Raw genomic sequence first — 26,054 nt, 5'->3', positions numbered from 1 at the left:
GACATGCCATATTCTAACAATAATAATAACACAACACAAATTCATAGATTATTTCGAATTTGCATGATTGTGAATATATTCCCGAATAGGTAAACAACAAGCTTGGCCGAGACTGGAATGTAAGAACCGGCAAACTGGGCTCACCGGCATATTGGCGTCGACAAGACAGGCATAAACTTTCTTCATCTCCCCACACGAGACGGAATGTTCTGACACAACCATACAGAATCCGGGCACAGAGCCGCAAAGTGGAACTTTCTATAGCTTCTAGGCCCAAAGAAGATAAATACAATGAATTGAGTTTCACCTCTCTGATCAGCGAGTAATGAAGAAAAGAGGATCCCAGATCTAATCGGCCAATACTCAACTCAGCACGCCTTATGTTTAAGAATTGATGGACACATGGCAATCAGTGAGAGAGATGATCTACGCAGGATGATGGGAGATTGCCAAGGCACTCAAAGGCTGGGTAACGGTGTAAAGAACCCTTCGCAAATGAAATTGATCTGACACGATACATCTGACATAACAGACCCACCGCTGACATCTGTTCTCCAAATGCATACATGATACTGGATCCTTCAAAATCGAGACTCAAGCGGAAAACTCTGATATCGTGAACACAGCTCGGGACCGAAAAGTTACAATGAGCTCGCTCAACTGAAAACGGTTCACTATCGCGAGCTGTCAGCTAATAGAGCTATGACCATGGTCCAGGCTCCAGTCTCTACGGGAAGATTATCATGCTGGTAAGCAAGCTATGTCTAGTAACAGCTTTGACAATTCTTAAATCGTTTACAGCTGTAAAAACTAACCTCTGAAAGGATTGAATCATGGCCAGATATCATTATGTCTTACACTAAGTCATCTAGATTGTGATGGCGTCAGTGGAGTGAGGCGCTAAACATACGGGATGAGAACCTGCCAGCCGAGAAGCCGGTTGCCAAGCCAAGTATTCTCGCGTGGTTTTGACCCAAGATGGGCTTAGGTTACGGCTGAGAGTAGAAGTGATTGTCCGGAGACGGCGTCAAGGAATGTAAAAATTCCTAGCACACACGCTACTCCCGACCATGGCAGCGGGTAAGCCCGCCCCTCAAAGTCTAAATGGGATGGCGTTGTATGTAGATGGCATCATTTGGTAGTCTGTATTCACTCAAGGATACAGAGTACATCTTGACAGCAGCGAGAAAGGAACTGCTGGGACATGTGGAGATCTTGGACAGCCATGAATGTCTTCTATGTAACAGTGAGAACGAGGTGATATGATAACCTATGACTTCACGTGTGGACCAGAGTGTAGCATAAACTATTCTCTTCCTGTCTCACAAAGCTAGAACCTAGCCCTTTCCGTGAGATGCTAGTACCAGGTTGCAGAACCTAGACCCTGACGATCAATGCCTGCATGTCCAAAACGTGGAAGTCTCGTTGCAGCAAGCGAGAAACTAAGTTCGGTCGCAGCGTGGTCGCCTCTAGACCAGTTATCCAGGAAAGCTAGACTCGACGAGACTACAACATTGACTTTCTCAACAGAATCTCGACCGATGAAACTTCGAAAACGGAAACTGATTATGAGAAACAGTCGGCGAACTGTGAAGTTGTTTAGTGTATAAGTAAAGATGAATCGGACCTCAGAATGAATCAAACCACTCACTCTCAACCATCACACTCTCCTACTACTACTCCATTCACAGTAGTTCATCTCTCCTCCCTCCTCTTTCAAGATGCATTTCATCAAGACGGTCGTTCTTGGCATGTCCATCGCCTCTGTCAACGCAGCCGCGTTGCCTGCAGGAAGCTCTGATGGACTTGGCTGCAAGGTCTTTGGCGGCGAAGGCTGTGAAGCTGATGGAGCTTCATATGCTGACACACTGAGACGTTTCCTCAAGAGGAAGGCCAAGACAACTACTGCTGTCCAGAAGCCGGCTGCTGCCAAGACAACAGCAAAGGCTGCCTCAACTACCAAGAAAGCTGCTTCCACCACCAAGGCAGCGGCTGGTAAGACTACCTCTACCACCAAGCAGGCTACGTCTACAGCCAAGCCTGCTACCAACAAGCCCACAACCACTTCCAAGCCCACCAGCACTAGCAAGCCTGCTACCGGCAAGACTACTTCCACTGGAAAGTCTACTTCCACTGGAAAGTCTACCTCTACTGGAAAGTCTACCTCTACTGGAAAGTCTACCTCTACAGGAAAGTCTACCTCTACAGGCAAGACTACGTCAACCGGCAAGGCTACTTCCACTGGAAAGTCTACCTCTACTGGAAAGTCTACCTCTACCGGAAAGTCAACAACCTCAAACATCCCCATTTCCCCTGCTAAGCCCGGCACTACCACCACTACCAAGTCTACTTCTACTGTCAAGACTACCTCTACCACCTCTACTGCCAAGGCGGTCACGACTACAGCCGTCCCTGCTTCCCCTAGCAAGGGAACTACCACCAGTACCACAACTACCAAGCCTACAACCACCATCATCACTACCACTAAGCCTACTACCACCTCTCCTTCCACCACGGCAAAGGCACCTACTACCTCTACCACATCCACGACAAGCACCTCCTCCAAGGCCAGCACAACCTCATCCACTACTACTTCCAAGTCTACATCAACTACTACCACCTCATCCAGCACAACCTTGGCTACTTCAACCAAGACTGGGGGTTCCTCCACTTCCCTCAAGGTTGATGATGAGAAGACCACCACTTCTGCCAAGCCTGCTGTAGAGCCCACCACGAACCCCAAGGGTGATGATGATGGCAAGACCACCACTTCTGTCAAGGCTGATGATGAGAAGACTACTTCTGCCAAAGTCGTTGACGAGGATGTCACTACTTCTGCACAGCCTGCCTCAGAGCCCACTACAAACCCCAGTGGCGATGATGATGACGATGATGTGCCCTCTATCCCTTCCCAAGGCGCCGATGACGAGTCATCTTCGGTCAAGCCAGTTGACGAGCCTACTGTCCCTTCCAAGGTCGACGATGACAAGACCACTTCTGTCAAGGCCGATGATGAAGACATCACCACTTCTGCCACGCCAGCCTCAGAGCCTACTACCAACCCCACGAGTGATGATGACGAGGAGTCCACTCCCACTTCCAAGCCCACCGACGAGAAGACTGACGCTCCTGCGTCTGAGGGTTCTGCTTCCGCTACCAAGGTTGATGAGGACGAATCAACTTCAGTCAAGCCAGTTGATGAGCCCACAACACCTCCCAAGGATGATGAAGACACCACTTCCGACAAGCCTACTGGTGAGACTACTGCTACTGAGGTGTTTGAGGAGCCAAACACCAAGGTTGCCTCGGATGAGTCTACTCCCACATCTGACGCTTCTGATGATGAGGAGACCAACACTTCCAAGTCTGTTGTCGACGAGGAACCCACCAAGGTCTCTTCAGCTGAGGTTGATCCTACTTCCATTGCATCTGATGACGGAGAGGAGCCCACTGGCACTGATGAGGAGCCTAGCGATCCCACCACTCCTGCTGACGATGATGAGACCACCACCACCAAGGCACCTGATTCTGAGGAGACTGTCTCCGAGAAGCCTGCCAGCGACCCCACTGTCACTTCAGACGCCGCTGGTGAGGAATCTACCTCGACCAAGGTTGCTGAGGAGCCTGCCAAGGACACTACTGCTGTTGACGAAGAGCCTACTGCTCCTTCTGACAAGGAGACCTCTACCACAGCAGATGAGCCCATCACTGAGCCTACTGGCACCCAAGAGGAGCCTGCTACTGATACCACTGCCACCTCTCCATCTGATGAGGAGTCTACTACCAAGGCAGTTGAGCCTGAGGAGACGGTTTCTGACAAGCCTACTGGCGAGACCACTGCAACTGAGGTCTTTGAGGAGCCCAACACCAAGGTAGCTTCGGATGAGTCTACTCCTACTTCAGATGCCGCTAGCGGGGAATCCACCACTACCAAGGCGGCAGAGGAGCCTGTCCAGGATACCACTGTTGCCTCTGACCCAGAGCCCACTGTCACAGACGACGAGCCTGCCACTGAGCCTACCACCACCAAGGCCTCTGAGCCTGCTGATGATACCACCACCAAGGCTGCAGCTGATCCTTCCACTGAGACCACCGCTGTTGCTGAAGAGCCCGCCACTGAGCCTACTACCACTGCTAAGGCTGCTGATCCTGTTGAGGAGCCCACTGCTGGGGAGCCTACATCTGAGCCCACCAAGCCTGCCGATGAGGAGTCTACTGCTCCTTCTGACACGGAAACCTCTACCACAGCAGATGAGCCTGTCAGTGAGCCCACCAAGGCGGTTGATCCCGCTGAGGAGACCAGTGCCACAGTTGTGGAGCCCGCCAGCGGAACTACCACTTCCAAGGCTGATGAGGAACCTGCCAGCGACCCTACCTCTGCTTCTGCTGTTGAGGAGTCCACTCCTACCCCCACCACTCTGGTGACAATGGTGAAGCCTACTACTTCAGCTGCTGAGGAGCCCACTGCTGAAGAACCTTCGTCTGAGTCTACCACACCCGCCGCTGAGGAGCCCGCTAGCGAGCCTACTACTACTGCCAAGGCGGCTGACCCTGTTGAGGAGCCTACTACTGCTACTGCTGCTTCTGAGCCCACGACTACGGCCAACTCTGATGGCTCATCTGGTTCATCAGGCTCATCTGACGAACCATCTGGTTCCGGTTCCGGCTCTAGTTCATCCGGCTCCTCTGATGAACCATCTGGATCTGGTTCTTCGTCTGGTTCAGGTTCTTCATCTGGCTCCTCTGATGAACCCTCTGGATCTGGATCTTCCTCTGGATCATCTGGCTCCTCTGACGAACCTGCTGGATCTGGCTCTGGTTCGTCCAGCTCATCTGATGAGCCATCCGGTGGTAGCCCTTAAGTGGGAAGACATGTTGAGAATGGTATGGACTATAATACTAAGCATGTTAATTTGTATTTACGGAGTTGATGATGGGGCACAGCGATTTTAGTGCAACAAAGATTGCTTAATAGATAGTTAGGATAGTAATATCTCATTTGTTCTTTACGCTCGTCCTCTTGAGAGAAATGGGCTGTGCACTCGGCCACTGAAGTGAAGTAACCAGTAGTTTCATATTGGTATCTAATTAATGAATCGAACCACCTTAAATCCTTTCCTTGATATTTCCCAATTGTGTTTTTTGACATGATAGTCCCGGACTGATGTTATTACCCGTGGATTCGACCTAACGGAGACCCCACTCATAGAGTGGGCGGCAAAATTCTGGGACAAGGGCAAAATTCTGGGACAGCCGGATACCCCGCCCTGTCGGAACTTCATTAGAATCACCCGCCAAATCCAATGAATTCCAATACACACATACGTATAATTCAGTCGACTCTCATTTATGAAGCTGCCTTTTTGATCTAGCCGATAAAATGCCGTATCCGTATCGCGTCAACGATGCTGTACGAGCCGCCCGGGAGGTCCTTGTATCACAAAACCGCCCCAAGCGTAACGGAAGAAAGCCTATCACTATAAGGGATGCCGCCGTCAAGCATCACACCTCCAAGAGCGCTGTAGGGAGGCATCTTCGATCGCTGAAGCTCGCTGGAAAGCCGGCTTTTAGTGATACAAGCGTTGGAAGGCCAAGGAATCTCGATGAAAGTGAGGAGCGCGCGGTCGTTGCATACGTTATGTGGCTCGAGAGATGTGGATTTCCTGCAAATCAGTCAGTTATTGAAGCAGCCGCAAACGAGTTGAGGGCATCACGAACTCCTCCATTGCACCCAGTTGGAGAAGGATGGTATAAACGCTTTCTTGAGGATAATCCGCAGCTACAGAAGAAGAAGTTAGTACGGGCATTTGATCGTGAGAGAGCAGAATTCGAAGCACGCGAAGTTCAGGAGGTTGAGGATTTCTATACTAACCTTGCTGATGTTGTGCAGAGAAGAGATATCGGGCCATCTCAGATCCTGAACGCCGATGAATGCGGCATACGAATAGGCGTTGTGCGTGAGCGGCTTGAGGTGGTCATCGTGAGGAAAAAACGCAACACAAAACACGAGATTGTTGCTTTTTCGAACCGCGAGTCGGCTACGATGATCGGGGCTGTAAATGCTGAAGGATGTGAGTATTCTCTTGATTCTGTAGTTTATTCTAATAGTACTTAATAGATACTATCCCTCCGTTTATGATCTTCAAATCGTGGCCAACAGAAGGGTGGGATGTTAATGATTTGGATAAGAATATTCGCTTTGCACGCTCTGAGACCGGCTTTTCTAATGCAGAAATCTCAATGGATTGGATTCGTCATTTCAACCTGCATTCCTTCTCAGCAACAGCAAAGGCAAGAGCTCTTGGTATAAACTTTACTGATTGGTACGGCTGTGATGAGTTTATGAGAGATATCGATAATCCTGATTTCATTTGGGAAAGGCCTTACTTTGAGCGGCCTGAGAAGGAAAAGATTTGGCGACTTCTTGTTATCGATGGCTTTACAGGCAAGACTTCCTTGGAATTTATGAAATATTGCCTGCGCTTTGATATCGAGATCTTCGTGCTTCCGCCTCACTCAACGCATCTCACACAGCCGCTTGATGTAGGAGTCTTTCAGCTTCTCAAGCTTGCACATCAGAAGGCACTTCGCAAGCACATCCGCGAGGGATTTCTGAACTTCAAGCGCTCGGATCTTGTTGCTCGCTTGCAGAAGATCATCGATGAAAGCTTCACAAAGCACAATATCATTAACGGGTTTGAGAGAAGTGGAATATTTCCTCCTGACGGCACAGAAGTCATACAAAAGCTAAAGGAAAAGCAGAAGTCTATCCTCTCTCAAGCCTCCCCTGCAATCCAATCCCTACTTCCCCAAGAATCACGATTCCGAGATGCTCGGGAGATTTCTCGTCACATCAGGCACAACTATCGTGAACGATTCAGCTCGCCTACTCGCGAGGCATACAGCACTATTGACGACGTTCTCAACGAAGCAATAGTACTAAATTCCTTTGCCGAAAGTCATATCAAGAACCGCCTTGACCGCATTTCCGCTGCAAATAGTCGAAAGATGCGTAGAAGAAGAGTTCATCCCACCGGCCTCTACGTGAACAGCACAACGGTGCAGCAGATAGAAGAGCAAGTTGCCACTACAACGCAAAAAGAGCAAGCAGAAGAGCTTCGCCGGCAACATCGCACTTGGAGGCAACTGCAGAAAGAAGAGGATGATCGCCTGAAAATCGAGTGGAAGAAGCAACACAAATACGATATCAATAACAACGGGAAGCCGATTCATATTAGCTTCAAGCGGTGGAAGGAGTGGAAGAACAAGGATATACAGGATGATGTTATTACTATTGCTCCGGCATCACGAGAAGCTTCGCCTGCAACGCCTGGGAACGGATTTTACTATGATACGAGCGGTTCCTCTGCTCAGCAGCGTTTCTACGAGCGCCTTCGTGGTGCAACAGCTGCTGGTGTTTATCGCAGCCCGTTGCAAGATATGCCTGCACTTCCTTCGAGCGATGGAGTTGAATTTAAACTCAGCAACACACAAGAAGATGGGTTACTTGAAAACCTCGTCACAGGAGAATCAGATGACTCCGATTTCAATGAGGAAGTCATCGAGGTAGTTGATCTTACGCAAGAAGAGCCCAACCTTCCTCCTCTCCCTCCTCCGCCTGTTGAATTTGAAAGGAATTTCTCCTCCACATATCACAGAATCATGGATACGCTTCGCCCGCGAAATACACAGTAAATTATATCGTCGGCACTTTCCCTGTTGGGAGGGAGGCCGGGCAGGTAAGTCACAAGACCTTATGCCGAAGGAAGCAAGTCTGACGGTTCCTCAGTAATCACATCAACTTTCGGCCGCAACACAGCGAGAAATATACATCGCATAATAAAATGCTCTTGGATATAGCTTTAAATCAATCCAATACTATCATTTTAGCAATCTCTATTTAATTCGGACCAAAAGTGACGAAGACTGAATGAAAATACCAATCTTTTGCACCTATTTACACCTATTTGGCTGTCCCAGAATTTTGCCCTTGTCCCAGAATTTTGCCCTTGTCCCAGAATTTTGCCGCCCACTCTATGAGTGGGGTCTCCGTTAGGTCGAATCCACGGGTAGATGTCATTTGTTCATGTCTCCATCGACATAGACGCTAACAGCGAACGCCAACCAACAACTCCACAAGCGAATTCCGATTCGCTTCCACGGTCTGGTGGTCTAGTGGTATGATTCTCGCTTAGGGAAAACCCTATAGCTCAGCTTGCGAGAGGTCCCGGGTTCAATCCCCGGCCAGACCCTTCCTTTTGCCAAAACAGCAGGCATCCTTTTTGTTTCGATCAATTATCTATTTTCTTTACGCTACATCAACTCACAGAGGTCTCTTTCAAAGATGCTCGGTTCCCATGGTACATAGAAATCTTGCAACACTACCTCAAGAGTACATGGCTCATCGTTATGGTCAGTACACCAATGGGGTGCTTTGAGATTTCGAAGCATTTGGTGTACGCGTTTTGCGCTGTAGCCCAAGAATGGCCTTTCTGGTTTTGTCAATGGCAGACCATGACTTCTCATTTGTCTTGTGAGATATCCGAGAAGTCTGCAGGCGCATTCTAGTGTGCAACAGAGATCTCTAGCCATCAGACAGTCTTGCAAGTCGAATAGTACTTCAAGGAGTTCTTCGACAAGTCTCTCTCGTTCTTGTTCAATCAGTTCTGCATCTCGTTATTATAAACTTTCACTTTAGCAGTATCAGTGAGGAGACATACCAAGAACTCGGTTCGGAATCGCCAGGTCCGTCTCGAGTGGGCCCTCCGTGTTGAAAATGGCCAGCCCAAAAAGTCCTCTGGCTTGGACATGGTTCTTGAAAACAAGTGCAGTAAATAGCAGGACAGTCTCATCTGGTCCAAAGTTCTGTGATGCGATAGTCGGAAGGGCCAAACTGAGTTCAGGATAATTGTGCTTGTTCAAGTCGAGATGCCATTGAGTCCATCGTTCATAAAAGATCTCAACCACCTCAAGACAATCGTAATAATCAACAAGAATTCCAATATGAGCTATAAGCTCTAGACCTGGAGTCTTTGTTACTTGACGATGGTGACCATGCATGATGTTCAACAGGATAACAAAGGCTTCAACGTTCCATTCTGATGCGCTGAGTTCCAAAAGGCCTTGTGAGTTTGGTTGTGATTCTTTGTATTGCCCTTCAATCATGGCTCTGAATACTGAAGATACGAGACACAAGTTTCTCGTAGACACTCTGAATTGTATCTCATTCGGTTCACCGTCATCTTTGCAAGGCTGTATTGACCGCAGGTTCTGTCCAGACCCGGCAGAGTTTTCATTTTTGTGGGTTGTCGCGATTTTTGAAGATTTTTTATTTTTTGACCACGGTATTCTTTGAGAATTTGGTCTGCGTAAAGTGAGGAGTGCGTCGCCTCGATGGTCAAAATTGAGGAGAGATTGTTTCATTGCCAACGTGTGATATCAAGTTGATTCAGATTTTCCCCGCTCTTTGGAGTTAGACGATGGATTTTCTCAACACAACACGTGACCGACCTTTTCTCTTCAACGATGCATCCAGAAATCAACGGCTCAATGATGAGCTATTTAAGTGATTGCATTTAATTGATAGTGTAAATTTGAAGTCGTTTTGTCGATGTGAACTGGACGCTTGTTGCTTTGTCTTCGTCCCGTCATGATCCGAAGCAAGCCGCTGCGGCTTTAGTGGGTGACCCCGCGACCATTGTAGCAGCTATAGCTATATCGACGCTTAGTCTTGATGACTTTCTGAACAGCCATATACTATTATTCTGTCAATATCACGTCCTGGACATGTCTATCTATCTAACTGAAGCCTCCGAGGCCGATTTGCCGGCCATTGCTCGAATCGCGACATCTGCATTTCACCCCGAAACAGATGCTCTCTCCCGTCGCTTATTTCCTCGCCATCTACAGCCGAACAACATACCCGACGGCGAAGCAGCCTACGACTGGCGCTTAGCACGAAAAGCTACTAGTCTTGTATCATCAGAATCTCATGTTATTGTAGCAATCGACAATGATGGGAATCCAGAAGATCGCATCGTCGGCTTTGCGCTTTGGGATGCACCATCGGCTGAGGGAAATGATTCTAGTCCTAGCAAGCCGATAGAGTGTACAGCACTCGACAAGGTAGCTTACGAAGAGATGAAAAAGAATGTGAATCAGGATGCTGTAGATACCTTTGGCGAGAAAGGAATTGCTGGTGTCTGGCGTTTGTACTCTCCTTCCCTATTTGCGTAACAAATACTGACGTTTCTAGATCTTGACTATATCGGAGTTGGTCCGGGTAATCAGAGAAGGGGAATAGGAAAGATGTTATTAAATTGGGGACTTGAACGTGCGTCTAAGGAAGGGAAGGATTGCTACCTTGTCGCCACTGAAGCTGGACGGCCATTGTATGTCGCTGCAGGCTTTGAAGAGATTCGGACTATCTTGATTTTGGGAATTCCACATTATTCTATGATACGGAGAGCCGAAAAGACTTGATCACGGCTGTCTGAATTTATAGACTATTGTGTCATGCCTCAAAGATCTATAGAATAACAGCCTGTTTTCATACGGTAGCAAACAATTACAGGTCGTCGTCCTCAGCTGGTAGCATCAAGTCCCGCTGCGCTGCACAGAAAAAAAGGAGAAGAATCATGACCGGCAAAAAGAGATGCCTCGCTTGTTTGCAATCGTTTTTATAGGAACAGCCCGATGCGGGGGTCGAACCCGCAACCTTGAGATCGCGTACTCGTAAGAGTCTCACGCTCTACCGATTGAGCTAACCGGGCGTGGCTCGAATTGTTATCTCTCGTACTGTTATTCCAGGACGAGAATGCCAGATTACAGGCGACAACTGAGGAAAACAGAGATCGAACCTACAAATCAGTTCAGTCCAGGGAATGTATGAATCGGAGCATACTGGAGTCATGTCATTACTCCAGTCGCACTCCAAGACACGAGTTTCATCGTTTGTGTTGAGCACTGATGCTTGTTCACGTGACAGACACGTGCCCGCAACGCGCTATGACACGTGACGGAATGATTGGCGTTTCACCCTCATCCCTTGCCCTCGTCTCATCATCGTCGTCACTCATCCCATCTCATTCTATCTCGGTCAGAATCTACGCCACTCCATACAGGTCTACCAATAGTTTTTATTCAGTCTCATACAAAGATGGAGGAAGGACCCGCCGCCGACCCGGAGAAATACCCAGGGCCACGCGCCTCCAGTGCAGCTCAGCGCGTTCACTATTATTGTGGTAAGTGGCCTCATGAACTTCTGGGAAGATTCGAGCCTGCCATTTGGGTCGAGAGATTGTCCGACGAGTTCGCTACGCTTGTTCGTCTCACCGTCAAGTCGCCACAAGTTCAACTCGAAGACGTGATACAGAGATTGAAGGACCTCGCCAGAGGACATCCTTATGACGGGGCCAAGTACGTGAATCGACAGGATATCGCCACGATTCGGGAATCGCTACGGAAAGAGGGCGTCGATGTATCACATTACCGACGGAGGTCTCGAAATTCCGCTGGTGAAGATTATGACTACGGAGACGACTCCCTTGTGATCAAATCAGGATCGGAAGACGCGGTCGTCATCGCAGAAACTCCATTCGACAGTGAAGATCTCGGTGATAATCTCAGCGACTTCGAAAATGAATTTCACATTGGGGAAACTGAACACGAGGAACAATCTACCAACGAAGACAACCAGGCATCAACTCACCAAAATCATTCTCATGCCACTACGCCTGTCAGACAAAACACCCACCCTGTCGCCAGATCGGCCCCTTCAGAGCCATCATCTACCAGAATGGGCGAACATCACACTCCCGCTTCCCAACCTCTTGCTCAACTTGGGACCACACCATCCACTAACAGAGTCCAATCACCCTCAGATCGATTCCGAGCCAGTGATGCTACGAATACACACTTTCGAGAGAGCCTTCGAAGACGAACCATGGCTAGCAGTGTCTCACGCAGGGGTTCTTCATCACAACCTCACGTCGCACTCAGAGGTGATGGGACTCAACCCAATCCCTCAACCCCAGTTGAGAGACCAGATGATTCTACTCGGGGCACGCCGCTTGCCGCGCCTGCACCTGCCACACCCAGCAGGCGAGCAAATCGTTCACCCAACAGACGGGTAGAACCCGAGCCTCATGTCCGAACAGAGACACGCCAGCAAACCACATCGGACAGAACTGAAGTCAGACAGCCGCCAAATACTGACACTCAGGCGTCAAACACTGAAACTCAGCATGGGCCATCGACCCCTGGGTCAGATATTCAAGCCTCCATCAATCCTATTCCTACACCTAGCAGAACACCGACCACGCCGGGTCCTTCGTCAAATGGTCCTCCGTCACTAATGAGACTCATCGAGTCACGTTCTGCCGCAGCCACCAGATCTCAACAAGTCATAAAAGTTGAAGATGATTCTCCTCCGCCAACTGCTCTTCATAGCCATCCTGATGGGCCATCTGGTAGTCGTAGAAACACTTCTACACATGTCCATGAAACGGCACCCCCAAGCGTCTCCAGGGATTCAGGCACTTACGGTGTTTCAACTCCTACTAGACCAGTTCCCCAACCCAACGTCGGCTCAGCAAGCTCCGGCTCAAGGCCATTTGGCAGTCACAGAAACACTTCTACAAATACCCATGAGACGGCACCCCCAAGCATTTCTCAAGATGCAAGGACATTCAATGCCTCAACCCCTACGGGACCAGATGCTCAATCGAACGTCGGTCCAGCAAGCTTCAGCTCAACCTCAGCTACCGAACGCTTTATACATCGCATGGTGCCACCTACACGTCATGCTCACGCCCTCCCTTTAAGCGCCTTGGTTAACCGCGATGTCTCGCGCAAGCGACCTCTGGAATCTGACAGGCCAGTCGCCTCCAGTACTCCACAACAACCAGCGACTTCATCCCCTTTGCGGGCAGTTCATGACACCATCACTGCTCCTGCAGAGGCATCTTCGTCTCAGACCACTCCCACCAACAATTCTGGCCTTGGTGCTATGACATCAACACGGGCGACGCCCACCAATAGCGTCCTCATGGAACCCAACCCGCATTTGCAACCAGCAATACCAAGGCCGAACCCGTTCTTCTCAACCAGACCACACGCCTGGGTTAACGAGGAACCTTCATCACGACCGGCCCATACCCATGTGTCACAACCCTCAATCGCTGTGCCGGCACAAACGAGCTCGCAAGGGACTGTTGAGAATCGTCCTTCTAAGAGACAACGATCAGACGATCCCAGACAGCCGTTTACGTCACCGAATGAACCAATCGATTTCGATGCCACATTAGTAAGAACCCAAGTACCTTGTCACTGAATTTTGTTAACATGTCTAAGCCCGATGGAGAATCTTTCAAGAGAGAACTGAGAGAATGGCGATCCTGGGTGGAGCCTCATATTACAGATATCAACACCAAACTCGAAAACCTTCAGAATGAAATCCGTGCGTTGCACCAGATCACGTTCAACAACAAATCCAATAAGGAAGACACAACAAAGAAAATGCAAGAGATCCAGCAATCCATGCAGGATAATAATAAACACATCACCAAGGCCTATATGATCATCGAGGTCCTGGAGCCTGAATCCGTAGGAGACGAGACAACTCGGGTATATCTCGAGAAACGGAGGAGGCAATTGGCAGAGCGCGAGATGAAGCAACAGTCATACGAAGAAGAACTCTCACAAGCTCAAACTGTTCTCCGAGAAATCGATGTCCAGCAACCCATGATTGAGAAGAAGCTCGATGACTTTGTGCTGGATGAGACTCAAATCAGAAAGAGCAAGGAGTCATTGGAATCGGCGATGAGAAAATGGAGGTTTCAGATTGATTTGTTTGACGGCGAAGGGGGATGGGTAAGGTCTTTGGAACGTCCGGAGCCAAGCTTCAGAGCTGACGGAGTCGACGGCTTTCAATGACGGGGTTCCTCGGTGATCATATGGCATATATAAATTATAAGTCAAGTACTACTACCTTTCGGAGATAATTAATACTGTGTCATTTTGGATATGTTTCTGGGTCGGTTCGCCGGTGACACGGTTCTTTCTTTTCCTGTTTCTACTGCATTAAAAAAAGTAGAAGCGTTATCGCCTGGACACAGGATGGAACTATAGACCTTCGCATTACGAGTGCGACGCTCTCTAGTGTGATATAGAGACTATAGGTAAGATTCGAGTGAGACACGCAGACAGACTCGCGTCGTGCTGTGATCGGATGTGTCTCTATCCATTCCATTTTGCCAACTGCGCCGGGTTGACTTCGTGGACCAATTACAGCTAACGATGCATATCTAAACAATAATCCCCGTCTTTTATCACTATATGATTCGATCAGTTACTAATTCCAAACAGTCAATGACATGAAACAACCTCTTACAACGGTCAATGAAGCCGATACGACATCGGATTCCGCCGTCACTGAAGAAAGGCGGCTGGGTCCGGAGCTAACTTGATACAGACTAAAGCGAGTCTCCATCAGACCTGGAGATAGAGAAACACACCGAGACTGATTGGCTTGATTGAAACGAACCCTCCATCTCGGACAAGTGATCCGAATGTGTCTCCGTTTCGGAGAGTTGATGCGGGGTTTTTGAATGACTACTTATGAACATCCATCTCAGACAATTTTTGTTGTATCGTGACTTCAAGACTCACTTTATAATATCCATCATGAGCAACGATCAAAAAATGGGCGCTTATTACGCCCCCAAAGGTGGTCTACCACCCCAAACACAACTCCTCACCGACAGAGCAATGTTTACCGAATCATACGCCGTCATTCCCAAGGGTTGCTTCAGCGACATTGTTACCAGCTTTTTGCCATTCTGGGAGCAGACGCGACTATGGGTTATCGCTCGTCCTCTATCAGGCTTTGCCGAAACCTTTTCTCAATACATAATGGAGGTTTCGCCTGGGGGTGGAAGTGATCGCGCTGAGATGGATGACACTGCTGAAGGCGTCTTGTTCGTCGTCGAGGGCGAAATTACTGTTACTCTAGCCGGTGAAGCACACACTCTTGGAGCTGGTGGCTATGCCTTCCTCCCACCAAAGTCTGGTTGGACGCTCCGCAACAACTCAAGCGAAGCAGCCCGCTTCCACTGGGTCCGCAAGGCGTACGAGTACGTACCAGGCCTAGACGCCCCAGAGGCCTTTTTCGCCAATGAGAAGGACATTGCACCAAGGGAAATGCCCGATACAAACGGTGCTTGGGCTACTACCCGATTCGTCGATCCTACCGACGTGCGACATGACATGCACGTCAATATCGTCACCTTTCAACCTGGCGGTATTATTCCTTTTGCAGAGACACACGTTATGGAGCACGGTCTTTACGTCCTCGAGGGAAAAGCAGTCTACCGTCTTAACCAGGATTGGGTAGAGGTAGAAGCAGGAGATTTCATGTGGCTACGTGCGTTTTGTCCACAGGCTTGCTATGCTGGTGGACCTGGAAAGTTCCGATACCTGCTTTACAAGGATGTGAACCGTCACGCAAAGTTGTCAAGATAAAAGAAAAATTGATTTCAATTGTCTCTTCTTTCAACTAACTTCGTTGACTGTGCCGTTGAAGTTATTTAAAATGTCAAACGATACCTGCGTATGAAATCAAGACATACACAGAAGTGCTCTTCTATTTTTCCTGGAGCTGTGCTAATTGCATACTTGATATGGGTATCCCTCGAAGTCTAATGCGAAATCGATAGATGCAGCTTCGTCATGAAAAATAGGGCTCTTGGAGCAACCTTAATCTCACACAAATACAAAAGCACTGCTATGCAACCCACTTAGCATTTTGTGTGCAATTTTTACAGCACAGTTCCTTGCAATTAGCACAGCACTTTTGCTGAATCTTGATTGGTCTGGCGGGTGTTGTATAGACAGTTCCGTCCTTACACCTTACTATGTGCTTGCGCCTGCAATTGTACGACTGACATCTCAAATCCTGATTACCTAGCCTTAAACCAGGACTATGATACATCACGTATTCAGGCTCTGGCGGAGGCGAAGGAGGCGGCGGCGGCTGTTACTTAAGTTAGTCTTGGGAACATTCGGTATAGGGGGTTATGTATACCGTTGGCGGGTTAAACGTGTCCGTGAAGCGACGGCCGGGGATGCCAGCCATGCTGATAAATAACGACAAAAGGGCGATAGCCAGAATAACACCGCCAATCACTTTAAGCCAGGTTTGGACTGACCATTTCTTGCTGGCGGTCTTGGTCTTATAAGCCGGATCCCACATTGATGGGAATTGTTTGGGCTCTTTGAGATGTCTCTTGATGAGGGAGGAGACAACGTTTGTTGTGCTCAGGGGCGGTATCGTTGCGTTGACACGCGGACAGTCGTAGAAAGGAGCCATCTCGTTGACTTGGAGCTGATGTCGGAATGGATCAAGATGAAGAGAAGGTGATGGTGAGAGATTGGGAACCTCAGTTGATAACCGTCGTGTGAGGATGAAGGTGCAATCAATCATCAATCGTGATGATGAATGATTGCTTGCAGAAGGAAAAGGAAGAGAAAAAAGACGACAGATCAGGGGTGGATATGGACTCTTTTAAACACGTCAAAACTATATTTCGTGCTCGACCAAGAGTATCGGGTTGTTGAGTGCTACGTGTTCAAGCGAAGGGTTGATGCTTTGTTGAGTCTACTACCTGGGCTTGTACCTACAAATGTGGCATAACCACGTCACTCTGGTGGCTTTGGGGAACTCTTCAAGTGGAATGTGGAACTTTATGAGATGTACAGAGATTATACCTAGGGTGATTTTACCTTATCGTGGGTTATCTTTTACTTGCCACGACGCAATTACTCTCCCAAGTACCAGAAACTACCTGATGTTGATTGGACATGTTAATCCTGCCTTTTCAATTTGTTGACACCGGATTATCGACTCTACTTGTCAGGTTCTATTGATTGAATTGACTTTTATTCATTATTCGTCGATTTACAGTCTTGTTGGGAAAGTTAGTTATTGAGAAAAAGTTAGGTTTGATATATTGGGTTCTTGATCTGTATATATCCTTCAGTTTTAATTTTACAAGACAGCTTTGAGAAGTCTCGGGCTTTGGCGTAGAGTAAGAAAAATAAATAATTATTCGTCGATTTTTCTAATATCTAACCACAACATACCCCTATAGAGTTTGTTTCTGGTTGTCCAATCACAACCCCCCCAGCTACAACAGTCTTCAGACTGTTCATCTTCCGTAGTATAGTGGTCAGTATGCAAGCTTGTCACGCTTGAGACCCGGGTTCAATTCCCGGCGGGAGAGATCCAGCCACCTGCGATACGCAGGTCTTACTTTTTTGTTGCATTATTACCTTTTTGTCCCCTCGGTCAATTGACATTGACCAATTCGCCAATCAATATCTCAATTGACTTTAGTTCCCTAAGCGACAACCTTCTCTAAAACTCAATCGCAAACGCCCGGGTTTAATCTCCCCGGGCATGGAAGCCTCTAGAGTGTTCAATCTCACGTACAGTTTATCGCCTCACAGGACACGTAATTGGTACACTGGTACTTTGAAGAACAGGCAAAATCAACATCAATCGAAATGAGCATGGGACAAGTCCAGATAACAGATTTCGCATCATGATTGTCCTTGAGGCAAAAAAAATAAATGGATCGACGCAATGATTGCAAAGGTAAAAACTAAAAAGCAATCGACAACGGCAGGATTCGAACCTACGCGTGCGAACACAATGCCTATGATGTCTCGTAAGAGATAGCAGGGCATCGCCTTAACCACTCGGCCACGTTGTCTTGGTGATTGGATAAGCTTTTGGCCGCCTCTAGTGTAATATATTCGTAAGGATGCTGCAGAATAGTTTTTTCAAGAATCAGCAACCCGATGACCCTCAACTTGTACAAGACAATTGAGACTTTCATATTGAGAGTTGTTCTTTTGTCTAGAAGCTAATTCATTTTATCGTTTATCGCCAAGACCATTTTGTAGTTCATCCAGGTTAACAAGATTCCACAACACTCCAAACTAAAGCCACCACCTATTCTTTATCCAGTCCAGGTTCATCATCGCAATATCAGGCCTCGGGCTTCTTTGCATAAGTAACACAACTATAAATCATTAGTAATAACCCATCTAATCTTTCAAACCACTCACATCGGCCAATAAGCATGAATCTTGGGATCATTCCAATCGCTCCTCAAAGCAACCAAGAACGATTCCACCTCCTCGCGAGTCCACCCAAGACCCCTGGTAAAAGGCGCCATGGTCAACGCTTCCAGTGCAGAACTCGCATTGGCGTTGTTCCACTGCCCAAGTTCCTTGTACTTCTTGTCCCTGGGCCAGCCATTGGTAGGCCACTTATAGCGTGTCTCTACTACATCAATAAAACCAACTTCTTGCAGAAGGTTCTTAAAGTTAGTCGTTCTTTCGAATGAACGGTTGAACTTTCCGGCGGCTTCGTCGAGGAGAAGACACCATTTGTACATTATCGAATCTGGTCTGAGTGTTCCGTCATCGCTACCCATTATAACGTCTACGTCTTGAAGCTCGACGTAGCCTCCCGGAGTGAGGTTTCTAGATCTATCAGCATAACGCTTTCGAGCAGGGTAGATAAGCTTACTCGTAGATCTTGGTGAGGTAGGATTTCCAGTTTTGAACACTAAAATTCATAAATCTGCTGTGGATAAAGTCGAACGGCTCACTGTAGGCCCACTCTTCATCAATGTCATCAAGCTCGAATTGAACGTTTGCAGGCACACTATAAACTGTTAGCTTCAGACAGTGATATCTCCGGTGAAACACACAAGCTGGGCTGAACAGGCGACAAGTCAACGCCAAGAACCTGTAGTCATCAGCAGTTATTCTTTCACTCAGCGAAATGCTCTTGTCTTGTCTTGCCTTGGCATTTGGATGCTCATCGCCAAAATCGGTAGCCCAAATGCCTGTGCCCGTTCCAACATCAAGCACCCGTTTGACCTTCGAGTCAGGATGGCATGGTGGACTCAGACCAAGCTTGTTGTCGAGTGTCAGAAGCATCAAGTTGTGTTGAAGGTCTATAGACATTAGTTCCGGATACAAGTCTACAACAAATATCTTGCTTACCCAAGCGCTGAAGTTCCTCAGAATCGTTGGGCAAATTATATTCCACAATACTGTTAGTATTCCAAACCGTTTGATGCTGAATGGAACATGCTTCAACATACTTCCTTCTTTGTATTTATGATAGGTTCTTCCATTCTCACGTCGAAAGTCAAAAATGGAATCTCTCAGACTATCAGTGGAAGAACTGTTGTCCTGTACAATCATTAACAGCGTGTCTTTGGTGGCGAGTGTTTCTTACTTCAACGACGGCTGGTTCGGCCCCCAATTGCTACCAATAATATCAGCAATATCCGCATAAAAATATGACAAAGTCTTACATTATCGTCGGCCTCGATGTGGACATCCGCATTGATAGTCGTCATTTTCGTCGCGTTTGGTGATTGGAACAATTGGTGTTGAGAAAACTACGCGGAAATGTTCTCTTTGCATTGTTCGTTTAAATGCCGCACGTATGATGTGAGCTACATTGTTTCCTCTTCTCTCTTCTCGCCTGTTGACATACAACCAACATGCATAAGTAGACGTGGCACGCGCCAACAAATGCAACCTCGGATTGGCCATCTGTCAAAATTCTTGACAGGGGACTAAATTCGGATATACCGGGAAGAGAGCTTCTTGTGGGCTGATCTTGTGTTTGATCCTTGTCGAGCAAGTGGAATCTGCTTCGAAATGGGTACTTATAAATTCAGTCCCCGGCACACACGCAATCTACGTTCTGTAACTACAATGCTGCAGTACGCTGGTCATGATGACTGAACCTTGGCATCAATTCGTTTGCCGTTGTCTACAAAGAGAACCCAATCTATTTTTACTATATGCATTCCTTAAAATATAAGCATTTCATCACATATAGTATACGCATAAATGAACAGGTAACGTAATAAATAAATGATATAATCTACTACCGGTTCATAATATCTATTTACCCCATGTAATCAATCCTGGTTTCTATTGCTGGAGATGCGCATACCTATCCCAGTACTGTTGGTTCTCCTCGGCAGGAGTTGAAGGCAGATGGTAAATATAAAAACAATCTCGATCAAGCTGAGCTCGTAAGAAGCGGTGATACTTTTCTACCATGCCCCCGACGATTGCTCTGGGGAACTCTGCGATGCAGGAAGTAGAGACTGGTGATAAATATAAAAAAAGTCTCTTTCCAGCTGAGCTCGTAAGAAGCGGTGATACTTTTCTACCATGCCCCCGACGATTGCTCTGGGGAACTCTGCGATGCAGGAAGTAGAGACTGGTGATAAATATAAAAAAAGTCTCTTTCCAGCTGAGCTCGCAAGACGCGGTAATGCTTTGCAGCCATGTCCTCGGCGAGTGCTCTAGGAAACTCCGAACCCCCAGCATGTAGGACAACATATCTCGCGTGGTTCATTTCATCGTAGAAGCTGTTGAATCGCTCATCGAACTGTGTCAGTATCCTTTGAGCGTCGCCTCGATCTGTAACCCGCGGGAATGTGAGCGGGTCATACTCGTGACCCTCAAGACTGACTTGAACGACACTTGGGGACTCATGGCGCCCATGTTCTATACGTACTCGTCTGTTCCTCGGCTCGTAACGAATCTCGATACGCGTAGGGACTTGGGAAGCAGAATCCCTGGGTGCCACGGTAGTCGCAGGATTACGTCCTCCCTGTCCTATGTACACAGACGGTGCAACAGTAGCTGGTCTGAATGCTCTGTGAGAGGGGGCTCGGCCGCTGGGGACGGCAGGTTGGTTCCTTGAGCGGCGCGACGTTCCATTTCGACGCTCACCGGGTAACCTCCTGAAAGGGCGATCTTGGTCGGACATATGTCTGATGACTCGCGATCCGCCTGTGACCGAAGGTGCAGCCGGACCACCGCCTATGGCCGTGCTGGGAGAGGCAGAAGAGCTGGGACTTCGGTAAGATGGAGGGGGGCTATCGTCGATGGTCTGGCTGGAAGAGATACAGGAGAATGCAGTAGATGGCCCGGAGCTAGGAGATCGACTTCGAGGAGGACCGTCATGGATGATCCTGCTGGGGGAGATACGGGAGAATGCAGTAGATGGCCCAGAGCTTGGTCCAGATCTTGATCCATCAGATACTGCGGTGGTTCCTGATAGACCTGAAGGGGCCGAACGCAATGGCCAACTTGGGCGACGAGAATGACGAGAACGACGAGAACGGGGCATTGTTAAGTTGAGTATAGTAATATGTAAGTCTATCGAGAAGCTTGTTTTCGTAGCGAAGGTAAGAAGCTTTATGTTATCTTGGTTTGCAGTTGTTGATGGTGTTGTTTTCTAGTTGTTTGTGCAGAAGTTGAGGATTGCGGGGTGAGGGGTGCCATTTTATACCTTTTTTTTACTGTTGCACTTTAAATGTACCACTGTTAACATGAATTCTCTTGTGACAGGATTGAATGTGATTCAATAGCCATAATTCTTCAGTGAGAACTGTTGTTAGCGTAATGTAACATATTATGCAGCTCATTATCTGCTTTGTGGATCCAATCACGATGTTCAGATGCATTGATTAGCAGCACCAGCCTAGTGTTTGCCTTGTATGGGTCTCAACTACGAGCAGTTGTGATCAGTTCCGGAGGATATCTCTGTGGGACAGCAACTCGTGTCAAGAGGTTTGTAACATTGCATATTATTCAGTGACCTGTCAACACAAACAGAAAACCTGCCGTAACCAAGTCACCCTTAGTAATGAACACACTTTCTGTAGTGAAATGTTACACGACACCGTCAAATCTATTCCCCGAACGTGTGAATGGGTAATCCATACATTTTCAGGCCTTGGCTTGGAAGTTTACAAACAATATCACATGGATGATGAGCATACAATGGTACACATGATTAGACAACTGTAGAAAATATTTATTTTCTTGGCGGTTTAGTTCATCAAATTGAATATCTCTTGTAAGTGCTAGATTATCCAGAGATGATGGCGGCCAGGTATGACTGTTACCCTTACTCAGGGCCCTCTCCAAGTCGCACGAGTCGTTCCCGCTCCTCTAGAACGAACATCCAAGCACGCCTAACGCATGCATATTCGAGATCCAGCTTCAAAATCTCATGCTTGATAGCTGAATACTCTGCAAGTGCAGCTTGAAATTCCTCCTCGGAAACACTAAAAGACCTCAATACTCGCATGACTTCAAAGAGTTCCCTCTCCAGCCTTTCTTTCTTGATGTCAGTAGTGCGACTAAGTATCCTGTATTGCTGATGGGTTGTAGGCTTGTTAAAAATAAGAGATGAGCATGGGAAGTTATGTAGTTCGACTGTGGACTGGTTGTGAGACAGGTTGGCAGGTACGTTGGCAGATTGACCTGGAGGAGGCGCATGTGCTTCACCGAGGATGGGAACTCCATGAACGACTTGATGTGAAGGGGGTGCGTTTGCCCAGCCTAGAGTTGGTGACTCAGCCTGAGAATCATCTGTTGTATCAGCTGCAGAGTCGGTGCTAGACTCAACGGATTGGACGGGGTCCTGAGTGTGGCTGTTGTGTTCGGCCATTGTGGATGATGTTAGTAATGTAGTAGCTTGGGTATGCGGGCTCTAGATTTTGTCACAGGTGGTAGATCTGGCGAGGTGCTGTTTTAGGTTGTTGTCGCAGAAGCAGGTGGATAAGACTATGCTTTATAGACCTCTGGACTTTACGTGTCTGCTCCATCCTAGAAGTGAATGAATCACAAGTTGTCTCGGAGCGTTGCACAGGAATAGTGCTGGAGATTCAGGCTGAGCGTTGAAAGGACAGTTGCATCCAATACCTATCATTCATTAATCTTTCCAATCACGTATTTGTCCATGTCTCAACGTGATGGGGAGATCATTCAACAGCAACACTTACACCTGAGAAGCACGCTTTGTCACCAGCTATCCCACAAAGTCTCGCAGTAAAGTCTTGGGGTAGCCAACGAAGTACGTGATCATTAAATTCTTTACATAACTTCAAACTCACGTGATTCATGAATTACAGTTACTCTTATCACTGCATAACTTCACCACATTATCTCCTGTCCAGTCTAAACGCCAAAGCAGTACTTATTTTTCGTGCCTAGACTATCGCGAGCCATCTTCTCAGTCGTGGCGGAAATAATCAGCAAAGGCAAGAAGAGTTTCTCCTACTAAGTAGGCTGCTTTTATTGCCAGATAATTCTGGCTCTTCCACCAAGTTGGCTCTATATCTCGCCACTCTCATCGCGCACACATACACACTAGTGCAAGTCCTGTTAGAGTCAGTTCATGTTCTTTACAAATTCTGCGGCACATCGGCCTGTCAAACAAGATCTTTGAGAGAAGTGAAAATAGACGTCTGCTCTCGACTTTCTTTGTTAGCTACATCGTCTAGGCCATGCTTTGGGGAAATTGTTGTTTAGTTTTATCTTGTCAATTGTGGATCATTGCCGTATCTGCCCGCCTCATTGGTGTTCATCTCGACTTTGTGTTCGTTCTTTGTTCTTTCTGTGTTTTATGCCGTTACTAGGGCTGGGCTGGGAGCTCTACAATAGTCTTTCGGATGATGCCGCCACAAACTCGAGTCTTACCACTCTCGGAACCTTGACTGGAACTATCTCAAGTTCAGCTTCAGAAACCTCTGTACTTATCGCGGCTACCACCGAAACGACCTTTCTTGGCTCAAGCAGCATCTCCGTATTACATAGCTGGTTTCAACCATGTGGTCAAGGTGGCACTTGAAAATTGAAGCCAGTAGGATCTTGCAGTCCGAAATGGAGATTGAAATCTGATTGTTTGTCTAACATAACTGTTACGATATCCAACTCATCAGCCCCACAGCACTGGCTTTGGACAGAGAACTTCAAGACTAAAGGGTAAACATGAAATACAAGAGTCAAGGGAGTCCTTCTCTCCGCATTCTTTGTTACATGCAACGTATTCAGCAGAAGAGGAAATGCAATGGGCTGATCTCTCGGCTGCCCAAAATCTTTCAGGCAGCAAGTAAACAGGGTTGGACTCATCATCCAACCTGAATAACTATTGTCCACGCGTCAACTAAAACATTACTTCATCCAATTCCCTCAAAAGCCACCGGTTTATTTTAGTAGCCGATTCTTGTTGTCCCGTTTTCAGTGCGACAAGATGTCTCTTACTCCTACCCTGCATGTATTCCAGGGACTACTGCAAGATTATCACGAACATATGACTTCTGGTCGCGAGTACGTACAAGAGACAACTACAGCCTAGAATTATTGTCACATTACCTGTCTATGATGCAGCCTTGACTGAAATAATGGATCCAGAGTTGGAGGCTAAGAAACGGTGGAAATTGAGAACTGGGAATTTATGACATGTCAGCAGAGCTGAGGAATTCGTATTGCTTTTTCTGCGTCGGAAATATAGATCTCACAGACTCACACCTGATCGCTCACATTACGTCCGGAACTCGGTATCCTTTCCATCCTGTCGGATACCATTACCGGCCGATATCGCATCCAAACGAGTTGACCTGAGACCGGAGACAAGCCACCGAGTGCAGCTCTCATCACCCGAAGTGATGTGTATCAAGTAAACAGGAAAAGCAATTCCTTTGCAAATGCCGAAGCGATGTGACTTGACGAGATCAATACGTCACACTGCTTTTTTATTACATCCCGTGATCAGACCTCATCAACGAATAGGTTACCAGAGATTGCCTGGTGTCCCTCCACCGCCATTCAATTCTAGGGTCTCGTGTTAAAGTGCAGGCATATCATGACATTTGCTAGTGATGCTACGGTGGTATTGGTACTCGGTCAGGGTGGGATAGACTTAGGAGTATTGGCTCCGTTAGTTACGGCCCAGCGATACTCTGTACAGCGTTTATTGTCGTTTGAACTGATAGTGAGGAGCAGTTGTTGCCTCTTGTTATGAGTCAATTAGCGCTCTCAAGCCTCAACCAACGCCATGGCGCGCGCTAAAGTAAACTGAGGCCTCAGCATTGAACCCCCTGCTTTGTCTGTTTGTGTTGAGTAGAGTAACCCGCGGGTTGCCCCTTTGAGCGACGTGTCATAACACAGTTTGATTAGACGGTGACCTTGTTTCACAATCCCCACATTGCCATCTCTTGTTCTCGCCTCCTTTGTACTGGAGCCGAGCTGTGGGGACTGGTGTTGGTTCGTTTTCGACGGTGTCAAAAAAGCAACAATAGTTAAACCCAGTGGAATGGTAGAAGAACAACGGTAAGCACATTTCACTCCCGCCCTGATCCTTGGATGTCAGCAGATTGACTCCTATTAACATTGGTTTATCGTCGCACAAAGAGTGATTGTGGAGAGAGAGAAAAGAATACAACGCTGACATGCCGTCTGAACCGTATAACCTGCCAGGTACAAGGTAGTTTGTCGGAAGGGTTAGCCTCGAATGCTCTAGCGCCCGTTACAATCCTGGCGTTAAGTTGAGGCTTGGAAATTTAACGAGGCCTTCTAGAAGCAACCCAGCCAAGCTTCATCCATCCATGGGGGGGGGAATGGGTACAGAGTAGTGCCGTTACAGTACATATTACCGCTGATAAGGTAACTATAGGCTTACTCGTCATTATTGATCGATTGATGAAGATCGCCATACCGCACGTTCGGGACTTGTTGGTTTCAGACGACAGAACCATACGCTCGGGCTCACCGAGCGTTGAGTCCAGAATGAACGCACACAGACACGCACACACACGTGAGGCGATACGGTACATACATACTTGGAGAGTCGTCTACCGAGAACAAAAACATGGGTGAACACGAGTTTGTGCCGATGATCTACAATGCAGCGCACAGACTGACCGATATTATTGTATGTATGCATCATGTATGAATGATCTTCCTTTAACGGGAGACTAATGTTAAATTGCTGTACATAAAAAAACTAAATATTGGGTATTGGTATTCTTCAATGAGAAAAGAGGCAACAAACACCTAGCTGAGCCCAGGCACCCAAGACATGTCGATAAAACAAAGAACAACGTTAAAGTAAAACATAACCTCGTCCCATCCCTCTGGTAAAAATTTTCGTT

General features: G+C 47.5%; 9 protein-coding genes and 4 non-coding genes across 13 annotated transcripts; 6 read left to right on the top strand and 7 right to left on the bottom strand.

The window, feature by feature from the left end:
• Nucleotides 1-1,721: 1,721 nt before the first annotated feature.
• On the top strand, nucleotides 1,722-4,862 carry FPOAC1_007516 (uncharacterized protein; the record flags this gene model as incomplete). The annotated part of the gene is made up of 1 exon (XM_044851972.1): nucleotides 1,722-4,862. One exon carries the CDS (start codon nucleotides 1,722-1,724, stop codon nucleotides 4,860-4,862), a length of 3,141 nt encoding a protein of 1,046 aa, XP_044704642.1.
• A 3,299-nt stretch (nucleotides 4,863-8,161) lies between these two features.
• FPOAC1_007515 lies at nucleotides 8,162-8,252 on the top strand. Its single transcript has one exon. It is a non-coding gene; the product is annotated as a tRNA-Pro (tRNA).
• Nucleotides 8,253-8,313: 61 nt separating this feature from the next.
• Nucleotides 8,314-9,165, bottom strand: FPOAC1_007514 (uncharacterized protein; the record flags this gene model as incomplete). Its single annotated transcript, XM_044851971.1, has 2 exons — nucleotides 8,314-8,666; nucleotides 8,721-9,165. 2 exons carry the CDS (start codon nucleotides 9,163-9,165, stop codon nucleotides 8,314-8,316), a joined length of 798 nt encoding a protein of 265 aa, XP_044704641.1.
• Nucleotides 9,166-9,786: 621 nt separating this feature from the next.
• Nucleotides 9,787-10,482, top strand: FPOAC1_007513 (uncharacterized protein; the record flags this gene model as incomplete). The annotated part of the gene is made up of 2 exons (XM_044851970.1): nucleotides 9,787-10,207; nucleotides 10,256-10,482. The coding sequence occupies 2 exons, from the start codon at nucleotides 9,787-9,789 to the stop codon at nucleotides 10,480-10,482; spliced, it is 648 nt and encodes a 215-aa protein (XP_044704640.1).
• A 207-nt stretch (nucleotides 10,483-10,689) lies between these two features.
• FPOAC1_007512 lies at nucleotides 10,690-10,772 on the bottom strand. Its single transcript has one exon. It is a non-coding gene; the product is annotated as a tRNA-Lys (tRNA).
• A 386-nt stretch (nucleotides 10,773-11,158) lies between these two features.
• FPOAC1_007511 (uncharacterized protein) lies at nucleotides 11,159-13,935 on the top strand (the record flags this gene model as incomplete). Its single annotated transcript, XM_044851969.1, has 2 exons — nucleotides 11,159-13,306; nucleotides 13,354-13,935. 2 exons carry the CDS (start codon nucleotides 11,159-11,161, stop codon nucleotides 13,933-13,935), a joined length of 2,730 nt encoding a protein of 909 aa, XP_044704639.1.
• A 768-nt stretch (nucleotides 13,936-14,703) lies between these two features.
• Nucleotides 14,704-15,522, top strand: FPOAC1_007510 (uncharacterized protein; the record flags this gene model as incomplete). Its single annotated transcript, XM_044851968.1, has 1 exon — nucleotides 14,704-15,522. The coding sequence occupies one exon, from the start codon at nucleotides 14,704-14,706 to the stop codon at nucleotides 15,520-15,522; it is 819 nt and encodes a 272-aa protein (XP_044704638.1).
• Nucleotides 15,523-15,912: 390 nt separating this feature from the next.
• On the bottom strand, nucleotides 15,913-16,369 carry FPOAC1_007509 (uncharacterized protein; the record flags this gene model as incomplete). The annotated part of the gene is made up of 3 exons (XM_044851967.1): nucleotides 15,913-15,926; nucleotides 15,976-16,033; nucleotides 16,085-16,369. 3 exons carry the CDS (start codon nucleotides 16,367-16,369, stop codon nucleotides 15,913-15,915), a joined length of 357 nt encoding a protein of 118 aa, XP_044704637.1.
• Nucleotides 16,370-17,210: 841 nt separating this feature from the next.
• FPOAC1_007508 lies at nucleotides 17,211-17,282 on the top strand. Its single transcript has one exon. It is a non-coding gene; the product is annotated as a tRNA-Asp (tRNA).
• A 393-nt stretch (nucleotides 17,283-17,675) lies between these two features.
• On the bottom strand, nucleotides 17,676-17,774 carry FPOAC1_007507. Its single transcript has one exon. It is a non-coding gene; the product is annotated as a tRNA-Ser (tRNA).
• Nucleotides 17,775-18,052: 278 nt separating this feature from the next.
• Nucleotides 18,053-19,442, bottom strand: FPOAC1_007506 (uncharacterized protein; the record flags this gene model as incomplete). The annotated part of the gene is made up of 6 exons (XM_044851966.1): nucleotides 18,053-18,086; nucleotides 18,133-18,552; nucleotides 18,599-18,736; nucleotides 18,783-18,820; nucleotides 19,319-19,348; nucleotides 19,398-19,442. The coding sequence occupies 6 exons, from the start codon at nucleotides 19,440-19,442 to the stop codon at nucleotides 18,053-18,055; spliced, it is 705 nt and encodes a 234-aa protein (XP_044704636.1).
• An 827-nt stretch (nucleotides 19,443-20,269) lies between these two features.
• On the bottom strand, nucleotides 20,270-21,241 carry FPOAC1_007505 (uncharacterized protein; the record flags this gene model as incomplete). The annotated part of the gene is made up of 1 exon (XM_044851965.1): nucleotides 20,270-21,241. One exon carries the CDS (start codon nucleotides 21,239-21,241, stop codon nucleotides 20,270-20,272), a length of 972 nt encoding a protein of 323 aa, XP_044704635.1.
• A 783-nt stretch (nucleotides 21,242-22,024) lies between these two features.
• Nucleotides 22,025-22,570, bottom strand: FPOAC1_007504 (uncharacterized protein; the record flags this gene model as incomplete). The annotated part of the gene is made up of 1 exon (XM_044851964.1): nucleotides 22,025-22,570. One exon carries the CDS (start codon nucleotides 22,568-22,570, stop codon nucleotides 22,025-22,027), a length of 546 nt encoding a protein of 181 aa, XP_044704634.1.
• Nucleotides 22,571-26,054: the final 3,484 nt, after the last annotated feature.

The sequence above is a fragment of the Fusarium poae genome, chromosome 3 (assembly GCF_019609905.1).
Source record: "Fusarium poae strain DAOMC 252244 chromosome 3, whole genome shotgun sequence".
Taxonomy (NCBI): domain Eukaryota; kingdom Fungi; phylum Ascomycota; class Sordariomycetes; order Hypocreales; family Nectriaceae; genus Fusarium; species Fusarium poae.
This window is presented reverse-complemented; position numbering and strand designations above follow the sequence as displayed.